The sequence below is a fragment of the Pristis pectinata genome, chromosome 7 (assembly GCF_009764475.1).
Source record: "Pristis pectinata isolate sPriPec2 chromosome 7, sPriPec2.1.pri, whole genome shotgun sequence".
Taxonomy (NCBI): domain Eukaryota; kingdom Metazoa; phylum Chordata; class Chondrichthyes; order Rhinopristiformes; family Pristidae; genus Pristis; species Pristis pectinata.
This window is the reverse complement of record NC_067411.1, coordinates 39,779,771-39,793,347: the sequence shown is the minus strand read 5'-3', so window position 1 is coordinate 39,793,347 and position 13,577 is coordinate 39,779,771. Positions and strand designations below refer to the sequence as shown.

General features: G+C 46.8%; 1 protein-coding gene across 1 annotated transcript in view; it reads right to left on the bottom strand.

Moving 5' to 3' along the window:
• Window positions 1–13,217, bottom strand: part of mamdc2a (MAM domain containing 2a) — an 89,451-nt gene extending 76,234 nt beyond the window's left edge. Inside the window, exons 1-2 of the mRNA XM_052020038.1 lie at window positions 13,080–13,217; window positions 12,795–12,908 (exon numbers count right to left, since the gene is read on the bottom strand). Of these exons, the coding sequence (XP_051875998.1) occupies window positions 12,795–12,908; window positions 13,080–13,110 (145 nt within the window). The 5' untranslated portion in view covers window positions 13,111–13,217. The remainder of the gene's footprint in view (window positions 1–12,794; window positions 12,909–13,079) is intronic.
• Between the last annotated feature and the right edge of the window lie 360 nt (window positions 13,218–13,577).

Below are 13,577 nucleotides of genomic sequence, written 5' to 3'. Positions count from 1 at the left end.
GCCAGATCACCAGGGACGACACCAAGTACTATTACGTGGTGAGCGCCCTCGACCAAGACACCGCAGCCCAGGTCGAGGACTTCATCCAGGCGCCCCCAGAGGAGAAGTACGATAAGTTCAAGACCCTCCTTCTCGAGACTTTCGGCCTTTCCTGACGCGAACGGGCCTCCTGCCTCCTTCACCTCGATGGGTTGGGCAACAGACCCCCCTCCGCGCTCATGAACGAGATGTTGGCCCTGGCAGACGGGCATAAACCCTGCCTGCTGTTTGAGCAGATCTTCCTGGAGCAGTTACCCGACGACATCCACCTGTTCCTGGCAGATGCAGATTTCAGCGACCCCCGGAAGGTGGCTGCCCGGGTGGATGTCCTTTGGCGGGCGAAAAAGGAGAGCGGGGCGTCCGTCGAGCGCATTGCCACGCCATGTGCCCAGCAGGCCAGACCCGGCAATCGAACGCCCCCACCTGCCACCAGGTCTGAGACACCGACCGACCAATGGTGTTTCTACGACCAGCGGTGGGGCGCTGATGCCCGCAGGTGCCGGCCACCATGCAGGTTTCCGGGAAACGCCAGAGCCAGCCACTGCTGATGGCTACAGCGGCTGGCCACCCGGATAGCCTCTTGCACGTGTGGGACAGACGTTCTGGACGTCGGTTCCTAGTGGACACCAGAGCCAAAGTCAGCGTCATGCCTCCCAACAGCCGCGAGACTCGCAACTGCACACCAGGACCCGCCCTCAGAGCCACCAATGGCAGCGCCATTTGGACCTTTGGCACCCATTTGGTACAACTCCAGTTCGGCACCTGCAACTTTACTTGGAGGTTCATCCTTGCCGTCATCGCGCAACCACTCCTCGGGGCAGACTTCCTTCGCACCAACAGTCTGCTGGTTGACCTGCGGGGTAAGCGTTTGGTACATGCCAGGACCTTCCAAACGTTCTCATTGGGTGAGGCCAAGCTACCGGCCCCACACCTCGACTCCGTCACCACGTCGACCAACGAGTTTGCCAGGGTCCTGGAAGAGTTCCCGTCCGTACTAATGCCCCAGTTCTCCACCACCTTGCCCAAGCACGGCGTCCAGCATCACATCCCCACCCAGGGCCCTCCCCTCCACACCCGGCAGCTACCCCCAGACAAGCTCTGCCTTGCGAAAGAGGAATTCAAGAAAATGGAGGAGCTGGGGATCACCCGCAGGTCGGACAGCCCATGGGCCTCTCTGCTACACATGGTTCCCAAGGCAGCCGGAGGCTGGCAACCCTGTGGTGATTACCGACGCCTCAACGACATTACTACCCCAGACCGGTATCCCATGCCGCACATTCAGGACTTTGCTGCCAACCTGCACGGGTGGTCCATTTTTTCCCCAAGGTCGACCTCATCCACGGGTATCACCAGATCCCGGTGCATCCGGACGACATTCCGAAGACGGCGCTGATCACACCTTTCAGCCTCTTTGAATTCATCCAGATGCCCTTTGGTCTCAAGAACACTGCTCAGTCCTTCCAACGACTGACGGATGCAGTCGGGTGCGACCTTGACTTTGCCTTCATATACCTCGACGACACCTTGATCGCCAGCAACAGCCGCCAGGAACATTTCACGCACCTCCGCCAACTCTTTTCTCACCTAGGGATTTCAGCCTGACCATCAACCCAGCCAAATGCCAATTCGGGCAGGAGACAATCGAGTTCCTGGGCCACTGGATCGACAAACACGGCGCCACGCCCCTGCCTGCGAAGGTCGATGCCATCCGCCATTTCGCCAGACCCACCTCCATCAAGGGCCTGCAGGAATTTCTTGGTATGGTAAACTTTTATCACCGGTTCATACCATCCGCAGCCCGCATCATGCGCCTGTTGTTTGCTCTCCTGTCAGGCGGAAGCAAGGACATTGTTTGGTCGGAAGAGGCTCACACCGCGTTCGTCAAAACCAAGCAGGCCTTGGCGGACGCGGTCATGTTGGTGCATCCTCGCACGGACGTCCCGACTGCCCTCACAGTCGATGCATCCAGCACAGCGGTCGGAGGCGTTCTAGAACAGCTTATCGAAGGGCGTTAGCAACCACTGGCATTCTTCAGCGGGCACCTTCAACCACCAGAGCTCAAATATAGTGCCTTCGACCACGAGCTTTTGGCGTTGTACCTGGCCATCAGACACTTCCGATACTTCTTGGAGGGCAGGCCGTTTACAGCTTTCACCGACCACAAGCCGTTGACCTTCGCTTTCAACAAGGTCTCAGATCCCTGGTCAGCACGGCAGTAGCGGCACTTGTCGTACATCTCAGAGTTCACCACTGACGTCCGCCATCTGTCTGGGAAAGGGAACGTGGTCGCAGATGCACTGTCACGGCCCACGATCCAAGTTTTGCCCCAGGGGGTGGATTTCGGCACCTTGGCAGAGGCACAGCGAACGGACATGGAGATGCCAAGCTATCGCACCGCAATCTTGGGCCTGCAACTGCAAGACCTACTGGTAGGCCCCGGTGAGCGCACCCTGCTCTGCGATATCTCCACAGGTAGACCCCGCCCCATCGTCCCAGCTGCCTGGCGCCGACAGGTGTTTGATGCCATCCACGGCCTTGCACACCCATCCATCCAGACTACTGTCTGGATGGTGTCAGATAAGTTCATCTGGCATGGTCTGCGTAAACAGGTTTCCGAATGGGCCCAGTCCTGCACCCACTGCCAGACCTCGAAAGTACAGCAGCATGTCAAGGCCCCCCTGCAGGATTTTCAACCTACCCGCCGGAGGTTCGACCATATGCACGTCGACCTGGTCAGCCCCCTACCAGTCTCCCGAGGAGCGCGGTACCTCCTCACGATTGCCAACCGTTTTACCCGCTGGCCTGAAGCCATTCCCCTCGCAGACACCTCCACCCAGTCCTGCACACGGGCCCTTTTGTCAACTTGAGTGGCCCATTTTGGTGTCCCGGCACATATCACTTCAGACAGGGGAGCTCAATTCACCTCTAGCCTGTGGTCTGCCGTCGCTGACTTCTGGGGTTCCCGGATCCACCTCACCACCACCTATCATCCGCAATCCAATGGGGTGGTGGAGAGGTTCCATCACCACCTGAAGTCAGCACTCATGGCCCACCTTAAGGGGCCCAACTGGGTAGACGAACTCCCCTGGGTCCTGCTGGGGATACGCACTGTGCCAAAAGAGGACCTACATGCCTCGTCCGCGGAGATGGTCTATGGAACGCCCTTAGTCGTCCCAGGCAAGTTCCTACCAGCCCCTCAGGGACCAGAGAAGAACCTGCCGTGGTGCTCGACCGGCTGCGCGAGCGGCTTGGAAACCTGGCCCCGATTCCCACCTCGCGACATGGACAGGCCCTGACCCGTATGCGGACTTCCCTCCAAGACTGCAAGTTTGTCTTCGTCAGGAGGGGCACGCACCGATCACCGCTGCACCGGCCGTACAAAGGGCCATTCTGGGTTGTCAGGAACAATGGGTCTACGTTCATGCTGGGCACTGGGGGGCGCGAGGAGGTGTTTATGATTGACTGGCTGAAGCCAGCTCATTTACACTTGGACCGACCCATGGTGGTCCAGCGAGCGCGGCGCAGGGGCAGGCCACCCAAGTCATAGTTTATTTAATTCTGGTTTTCGCGACGGTATTGCAGGTTCTGGGGGGGGGTTATGTAACGACTCACCGCACCGGCAACCGGCATCGAACCGGCTCCTGACATCGCGAACGTCGGCGGAGGCCCCGATCCAAGATGGCGCGGGGCCCTCCTTCTTCCCCATTGTTGGGCTAGGAAAGCCCATGTGCGGGAAGGTGAGGTGACCCGAGCGTGACGTCAGCGCGGGAATTGTAGCGCGGGAAGTTTTGGGATATTAAAGGCGCACCGCGCCCCTGTCGTTCATTCGACTTCTGATTTCGAACCAGCGACTCTGTGTCTTCATTTTGTAGTGTGTAGCTAGCCACTACAGGTACTTGATGGTTGGAATGGAGAGGGTGGGCTGAAGGGTTTCTTCCCATGCAGCATGACTCCATGACTCTAAAATCAAAAACAAAATTACACAAGCTGGAAATCTGAAATAGAAACAGAAAATGCTGGAGGCTTTCAGCTGGTCAGGCAGCATCTATGAAAAGAGCAACAGAATTAACATTTCACATCCGAGACCCTTCATCAGATGTCCGTGAACAGTCAGCAGTTGGAATCCTTTAGACCCAAACACTCATGAGGATCCTGAATAGTTGAGTTGAAGAGAAAAGACATTTTTGGGGAATCCAGATAAATGCACAAAGGAAATAGGAAGGGAAGGATAAGCTGATGGATGAAGGGAGTTCAAAGGAAGTTTGTGTTGGGTATAAATAGAAGTCTGGAGTAGATAGACAAAATGGTGGGTTCCTGTGCAGCTTCACTGAATATATGTGTGTATCCTCACAGTGATTGATAACTCGGTGTTGTTAAGAAAGATTTGATAGACTGTATTTGAACTGCAGCAAGAAATTTATCATTAGGCCATATTCCCTTGCCCAATACTCAAGCAAGGGAATATGCATATAGGCAAATAATGTATCAGTAACTACAAGCATTCCAATTCTGTGCAGGCTTCATGTGATCCATGTTATGTTAGAATGGCTTCAAAACAGATGCTTGTGCCAATTACTTCAATTTAATCTAGACTGTAAAATGGTTAGCACAGAGAAGATTACCATAGTCCTAATATATTAAAGGAAATATTTTTCATTCTTCTAAACTGATTTTCCCAATGAATTCTGTGCCAAGTCATTTATTGTGTCCAGCTCATTGCAAATTTCTCAAATTTTTAACCATGCCTAACAATCTGCCAAATTTTCCTTCACACAATCCCTGGACATTCATGAGAGGGGATAAGGACTGTTATCCTATGCCAGCTCAAATTAGGACTAATGCTCTCTGAACACTCCGGCTGTTTGCTTAGACTAAAATAATTGCTTATATTATTTTTCATCCAACCCGATAAAGGTAGTGCACAAAAAATAATGGCCCAGATTTCAAGAAACTATTTACACAGAACAGCATTTGTTGACGTTATTCCGTGAAACTGACGGCATCTTCAGGATTTCCAGGTGTGCATAGCTTAATGCAGAAATCCCAGAGTCGTTCAGCGATTCATTTGTTCATAGTCACCTCCAGTGTAATCATTTGAATAGTTGATGGTTACAAATTAGCTCAGCAAAAAAAAACCTAAAAATCATACATTTTGGTGCACATCTAAGTGAGTTTTAAACGGTGTAACAGACCTTAAATAGTGCTGAACAATTTCTCTATCCCTAAGAAACTGATTTTACGTATATGGATTTTAATTTCTTGCATAAATATTTAAAAATGCAATCTGCTTTAAAATAATAAAAAGGACGCCTTTTGCTTAGAAGTTTCAATTGCCACTTTAAACCTGTGTATGTTCCATGTTTTATTCTGTAAGACATTTAAGGTACGAGTTAAAAGTTGTGCATTTTTCCTTCTTGATTTGCTGTCTGTGAGAATTCCTCAATGTGATGACACTTTTAGCTGCTGGGGCCAGGGAATCCAGTCCACTGTTGCACTGTTACAGCTGTTGCACTGAAACATTGCCATGTTTCGTACCAATGACTAAAGGTTGTGAAATGGGGTAAAATCCAGTGTAAAACACTGGGAGGGTTGTTTATAACCAGAAAATACTGAACTGGACCCACACAATCCCAATTATAACACAGCAGGTTTAGCAGAACCACCAATGCTTTGTCATAGAGAGATAGGGCAATGAAACAGGCCCTTTGGCTCATTGAGTCCACACCGACCATCAACCACCCATTTACACTAATCCAACATTAATCCCATTTTTTTATTATTCTCCCCATATTCTCATCAACTCTTCCCGCAGATTCTACAATTCACACTCTAAGATAGAACCAGCAAGCTGCAGTCATCAGAACATACGGCCTAACACTGAGGCCTTCCACTCTGACCTCGAAGAAACCCAGGCCCACATCCCAGAAGAGGACAATCTGGTCCTCCAGGATGACTACATTCCAGGGTCAGGAAGGATACAGCCTCTGGAAAGGTGTGACTGCCAAGGACAATGTAACTCTATTGGAACTCCTGGAAAAATCCTTGGAACACAGTCTTGTCATAACTAACACCCTGCTCCTCAAAACTACATTGGCCACAGAACCACAAGAAAACCAATGTTGAAGAATCCTGTAGAGAAGCCTGCCAAAGACAACCTGACCACTGCTAACCAACAGGAGCTGCAGAATGTCCACTGCATCTGGACTGCCCTGAAGTCCACCAGAATTAGCAACTGTGAAGAGACTCTCAGCTTCTCTACTAGAAAGAATCTGTACTGATCCATGACCAGGAGATTCAGGACCTAATGAACTGCAAACAAAAGGCATTCATGAGTTAGATATTTCACCAGGTGTCCTGGGAAAAAAAACAATTCAACAGGTACCTGAAAGCTGAAGTCCTATAAAAGCTCCTGACTAAATGAGCAGGTGGAAAGAACACAGGAAATCCATCAGGTCACTGACCATTATACCAAGGACAGGTACTTCAATATTATCAAACACCCAAGGGCCCACCCCAATGACAGCCAAGAACGGGAGGGGGAAGGGGGCTTAACAAAAACAAAAAAAAAGCACCTGCTGGAAGGAGCGGTCCAAAGAATTCCTCAACCTTGATTCTGTCCTTGATTCAAGTATCCCAGACTCCATTCCACAACGAGCTATCTGGTCTAGTTTTGTCACTATCTCAGACTGACATGAAGCTGAGAAGGCAACATGTCATTGAAAAACAACATGACCTCCAGAGCAGACAGTATCCCTGCTGAAGCATAACGACACATTCACAAATTCACAACCTCATCTTGAACATCTGAGGAGAACAAAAACATACTAGAGAGTCTCAAGAGACATTGTGACTATGACACTCTCCAAGGAAGGAGACAAATTAAATAGTTGTAGCTACAGAGGGGTCTTCCTCCTGTCTGCCAAAGGAAATATCATCACCAGAGTCTACCTCAACTGTGTCCTCCCAGAGGTTGAACTGCTGCCCGAGTCTTAATCTGAATTCCATCCATCTAGAGGCACAGTGGACATAATCTTCATGATGAAACAACTTTAAGAGAAATACAGAGAGCAGCTTCACCACTATCCATGGCTTTCTTCAACCTCACAAACACCATTGAGTTGGCAAACTGCATCCCCCCAAAATTTCCTGTAGAAATTGGTCTCCATCTACATCTGCTACATGACGGATGAGTCCACAACAGACCCAACCTGAGTGCAGACTGGTATCAAGCAGGGCAGTATCATTTCTGTAACATTTTTCCTCAATCTTTCACACCACAATGCTGTACCTCACCTCCAACAAACTTTCTGCTGAAGTAGAGGTAATCAGGTTAAATGGTAAAAGGTTCAACCTATGTTGCTTCTACTCTGGAACCAATGTCACTCCATCCTCAGTCAATGAGCTGCAGTATGCAGATGATGCTAAAGTACATGCACATTAGGAGGCAGAGCTCTAAGCCATCATTGACTCATTCACAAAAGTCTAGAGGATGGTTCTTACATTTAACATCCACAAAACAAAGTCCTCTATCAACCTGTCCCCTCTGCAATACAGTGCCCTCCGACAATTAAGGTCTATGGTGATATTCTGAAAAAGGTGGATCACTTTCCATCCGTTGAGAGCCACCTTCAATGAGAGCAAATATTAATGATGAAGTTCACCATCACCATTATTACGCCAGCACAGACTTTGGCCAAATGAGAGAAAAAAGAGCACTTGAAGATCAAGATCTCAAACTTGAACTACTGGGCAGCAGTGATCCTGTGTTCCTGAGAACTTCTAAGCACTTCTTCCTCTCTCACAACTTCTAAGATCTGGACTACCTAGAACAGGCATCTCAAAGCACTGGACAGATACCATCAACGTTGCTTCCACAAAATCCTCCAACTCCTGACATTCTCCATGAGAAATGGCTCCCATAATTAAAAATTTCAAACAAAGCAGACATAGGCGATTATTCACCCATCAGCCTTATTTCAATCCCATACAAGACATTGGACTGGGATTTTGTATTTCAAATAGGGTGAAGCCAACAAAGCCCCTGCTTATTGAAGAGAAAACCACCAGCAATTTCTGGCATCCCTACGTACACAGTTAAACACATAATCAGGAAGTTGCTGCTCAAGTTGCCTTGGTTCTCCTCAAACTTTGCCAAGAGACCTGTCATTGAGACATTTGGAAGCACAATGCACAGTCAGTGGGTTTCTTTAAGAGGAACTAACAATGCAACATCCACAAGCCGAACAGCAGTGTCTGGTACAAATTTCAAGGTCATATTATTGGGAACTCAGTTCTTATAGGTTCACTTACACTTAGGAAACTATACACAGCATAAAGAAACATTTCCTAACACCTGTTTTCAATGGTCAGGCTAATTTTAAGGTCTGTCCCCATCAGGTTATGTTTCTCTCCATCCACTCTTCTATTCCCTCACTGTCCTAAATAATCTCAAGCATATCACCACTTAATCTAGATTTAGTTAGACAAGGGGCAAGAAGATCAACAGAACCAACGTGAATGGAAGGAGTGAAAATATAGGTGAGCTGTGTTAATTAAATGGTGGAACAGGCTCCAGGGCCTCAAGAACTTCTTTCTGTTCCAATGTTCCTACTCACACTACCATGCCAGCACCTCAGGACTAGAAAGATGAGATTCAAAGGATGCAGTTAAATTGCCTCTTCTGTGCTGAGAAAAATCAGAGGACAGCAACAGCAGGTCTGCAGAGTTACATCCTGATCCAACAGCAGGTTGCAGGGGTGTATGGTCTTTCTGGGAAGTCTGTCTCAGGTTGTTTGGCATTGGCAGTGGTGCAGTGTCAGACCTTCTGCACACATACAGACCTCTCACCTCATATCTTTTATGAATCCATGCAAAACTTACTGATGTCTCTGCACTCTCATTACAGTTTGCAGGCTGTCTCAGTACTGTGCACAGCTGTAGGTGACAGGTGCAACAGAGCAGGGGATATTATTAGCTAATAACTCAGTTTACACTACTTGCCTTATTAGGTCAATTATTAAATGTCATTATTCAAGAAAAACTTCAGCTCATATAAATATAAAGTGACTGATGCACCAAAAATGAGTCAGTCCTAGCTCACTTTCAAAGTGCCCTATTCTATAGATTCAAATATGCAGTCTAGGCTGACATTCCCAGTGTGATATTGAGGAGGTGCTACATCATCAGAGAGGGTCATCCACAGGAATTTAAACAACTGATTTTGGAGGGGGCATGTCAAAGACACATAATAAACACATAACTGCATGAGCCTGTCTTTAATGTGTTCAATTATTACTACGGTTGGGAGGCACCTGTCCATACTGGCACTCCCTGTCACACACCAACTGTTTGAGGTACCACCTCTTCAATGAGACATTAAATAGAGACTGTTTGGTCTCTGAGGGACATTTCATTAACACAAGAATGTTGACCCTGCACTTACTATGGACACTGGTTCAGAAAGGCTTCACAGGGAAGCTTCACAAAATCCTTGGATCTGGGCAATGCAGGCAGACTCATAATGCGATCAGTTTTCTTTCCTTTTGATCTCTTTCTCTCCAGAAATCAGTGATTTCCTCCAGGCCCAGACCAGGGGAAAATCTCCCCTTCAATATTTTTTAAAAATTTCTTTTCACCTTTGTTGCTTCTCTCAGCAGTAACTGTTCTGCCTGTCCTTTGTGTGATTTTGGAGAGTACCTTCTACCGAGTGGTGACACTCTTAACTCTACAGCACTGAAGGAGTGCTGTGCTGTTACACTGAAAACGCGTTTGCCCCTCTGATGGATATGAACACTACTTGAAGAACTGAGGACATTCTGTTCTCCCCAGTGTCCTGACTAGTATTTATATCTCATTGCAAAGCACATTGTCTGCTCAATTGAATCAATGTTGCTTGTGGAATCCTGCTATGCACAAATTGCTGAATCTCAACAGTGGCTGCACCTCAAAAATAATACCTCATTAGCCTTGAAATGCTTTAGGGCATCCTAAGTTTGTGAAAAACACTGACATTCTTTAAACATCAGTCAGTATTGTTGCAATCTACTCTTTTACGTTATCAGGTTGCTCTGTCTTTGATGTTTCCTTGGTGCCTAATTGGAATTTCATCCAAGTCATTGCACTCAGGAACAAATGCTTCAGCCTATCAATGCTTCAAAGAGTTTTCAGCTCCAGCATGTGTTTCTCATCCATCACTTCAGAGAGCTTGCACAAGCAAAGATTGTCAAATGTAACAAATATAGTTCATGGAAGTCACAAAACACTGTCATCAGGCTGCTTCAAACTTTTAAAGTTTAATTTAAGACGCTTAGTGCTCCACAGAGCAAGAGAAGTTGAGCAGAGATTTGACAGTATGGTTCAAAGTTTTCATGGGTGTTTCAATAGGAGAAACTGTAGAAGGTTAATAAGTTGAGGATGTGAATTAAAAGTAATGGGGCAAAGAACAAGAGGCCATTCAAAAGAAAAAAATCAAAACATTTCAAAAACATTTAAAAAATTGGATGATCCTTGAAAAGTCACAATTTACAAACGTGGATCAAGGGATGGAAAGTGGGATTAGCAAAATCCATTTTCGGTCAGTATGGGCAAGGTGAGTCGAATGGCCTCCTGCATTCGAAATTTGCACGACTCCAATGGAGATATCTTTTCTGATGCAATGAGTTGTGATGCTGCATTAAAGGACAGTGAATGCAGATTCAATAGGAGCTTTCAAATAGAGAATTGGAAAAAAATGTAGGGCCAAGGAAAATGAGCAAGGTAGTGGGACCAAATGGAGAGCTCTTTCAAAGAAATGATATAGGCACAATGGGCCAAATGGCCTCCTGCTACGTTAGACCAATCTATGACTGAGACCGACACAACATTTCACAGTTGTTCCTGAGGTGGTTGGAGGTATGACACATAATGATCACGTTACTCTGGGCAAATGAGCCAGAGATATGACTTCAAATCGCACAATGACAGCTGTGGAATTTGTGTAATGAATCAATTCAAGAATAAAATGCCAGGATTAGCAATGGTAACCACAAAACCACTGAACTATTACAAAAGCCTCTCTAGTTCGCTGATATCCTTCACAGGGGAAAAAACCTTAAAGATCCACTTCTGGTCTGGCCTTAATACAACTCCACACCCATAGCAATGTAGTTGACTCTAAAATGCCCCCTGAAATCGCCAAGTAAACTTCTCAGCTCCAGGGGGAAGGGGTCTTGATTTTCAGGGTGGGCAATCCTATGAATAAGTCTGGCCAAAGGGGCTGTTTCTGTGCTGTCTAACTCCAAGGCTCTATAAATAAAAAAACAATTTATTTTTAGTTGTTTAGTTAGGGTGCAATGCATAGTCCATCTATAATGCAGATATTAGAGGCAAGGTGGAAATATCTGAATTATATTAGCAGCCTGTGCAAAATAAACTGGATTTGCAGCAATCTTTGAAATGTCTGTCTCACTCCAAGAACTTGGCAATGCACTTGGATATCTAAAATAGAAACAGAAAATATTGGAACCACTCAGCAGGACAGGCAGAGTCTGTGAAAAAAAGAAACAAAAGTTAGTATTTCAGGTCAAAGACCCTTTATCAGAACTGGGCAAGCGGGAAAGGTCTTCAGCCTGAAACCTGCCTGACCTGCTGAGTACTTCCAGCATTTTCTGTTCTTATTTCAGATTTCCAGCGTCTGCAGCTCTTTTGATTTTCAAAATCAGACATAACGCTCGTGCTGACATTTCTCAGCTTGATGAAACACTAGAAACTGCTTTCCAATACCGCAAACTTGGCAATAGCGACTGGACCCTTGAAGAAAGTATTCTCCTTAAAAAGGACTTTAATGCAGCAAAATCTCATTAGGTGCTTCTCGGGAGCAATTATCAAATAAAATCTCATGCCACGCCATGAGAGATTTTAGATTAGATGCCCAAACGATTCAAGAAAGATGAAGGAGGAGGGTGAAGAGGCAGGAGAGACGCAGGTGAGCAGTTCCAGAGGTTAGGGCTCTGACAGTCGAAGGCGCGGCCGTGAGCGCTGGAATAACGAAAATTGGGATAAATCAAATGCCAGAGCTGGAGATCTCGGAAGGTTGCAGGGATGGAGGGGTTGAGATCATATGGGGATTTGAAAACAAGGGTGAGAATTTACAGAGTCCACCAACGTTCCAAAAATACAGTTACCATGGCAGCGGGCGCCCTCCAATGCGAGCCCTTGCCCGTGTCTATAAATACAGAAGCTCACAGGTGTGGCGTGTACAAGAGGCTCTCAGTTATACCTGCACAATCTAAACCTGAAGCCGTTCTGTCAATGTTTCTCTCACAGGATGTACTCGCTGTGTTACCGCACAGAATTTGGCACGTCAGACACTCCAAAAACACCCGTGGCTAACATGTACTTTTTACAAAATTGTATCTCAGAATAGCACTAGATTGGGCAGACAGAGCTTTGGAATGTTTAACTCTTCAGAGTAATAACAGTTCCCAATACTCTTCATCGTTGCTGCATTTTATGATCCGAGCATGCACTGGTCTTTCTTACGCATTCTACCCTCTAACTTCACCCTTTATTTCTGAAGCTTAAAATTCCGAAGGAGAATTGTACAGAATGTGGAGACCTGATGCAGCGTCGACCCGAAACGTCAATAATTCCTTCCCCCCACCCCACCCCACAGATGCTGCTCGACCCGCTGAGTTCCTCCAGCGGTTTGGTTTTTTTTTGCACAGAATTTGCATTGGAATTTAGACAATCAGTGTTTGCTTTCGCGCAGTATTTACCTTGGAAGTTCACCATCCAGGGTCCAAAGAGATCTGATTCATAGCCACACAAATCTTTCTCGAAATTGCACGACCCGTTACTCCCCTGGACCTCTACCGTTGCAAACTGTAGGACTTCATGCATATAAATAGATAAAAAAAAGAGAGAAAATTTAAAATGCATCGAATGCAAATGTTTGCTTTTTACCTTAAGATGAAACTTTTTTTTATTGTTTCTGCTTTCTTAAACAGGTGCACAATGGAATTATCTTATCTGAACGTATAAATGCATTAGCGAGTAATTACCGTGCAGGAGTAAGAGGATAAGAAACGTCATGGCGCAGAGTTGAGCTCCACTGTGAAGACTGCACGGAATGAGTCCTTCAACTTTCTTTAAACTGTGGGTCACCCAGCAGTGTCCTCATATAATATAGCGTGAGTAGAGCGGCGAGGCGTTTTGTTGCAGATTCAGCAGTGTTGATATTCCAAGGGGAGGAGAGAAGGAGCAAAGAGGGAGGGGGGGGGGTTTGGGGGGGGGGGAAGTGTAACGAGTTCCGGATTCACAGGGATACACCTACCAAGAAAGAGGCTGCTATGTGAAGCTATTTATTCGTGAGAGCGGAGGCAGACCGAATGATGTGCGTTGGAAAAATGACAGCACTCGTCTCTTCCATGCAAAGTTTGCATCCCTCACCATCCGTGTCCACCACTCTTGTGAAGCCAGTGGTCATTTTAGCTAACCATGATTGCAAAGAGGTATATTTTTCCTTTAAATTCGATTGCTTGATTCAGCAAGACTGCGCA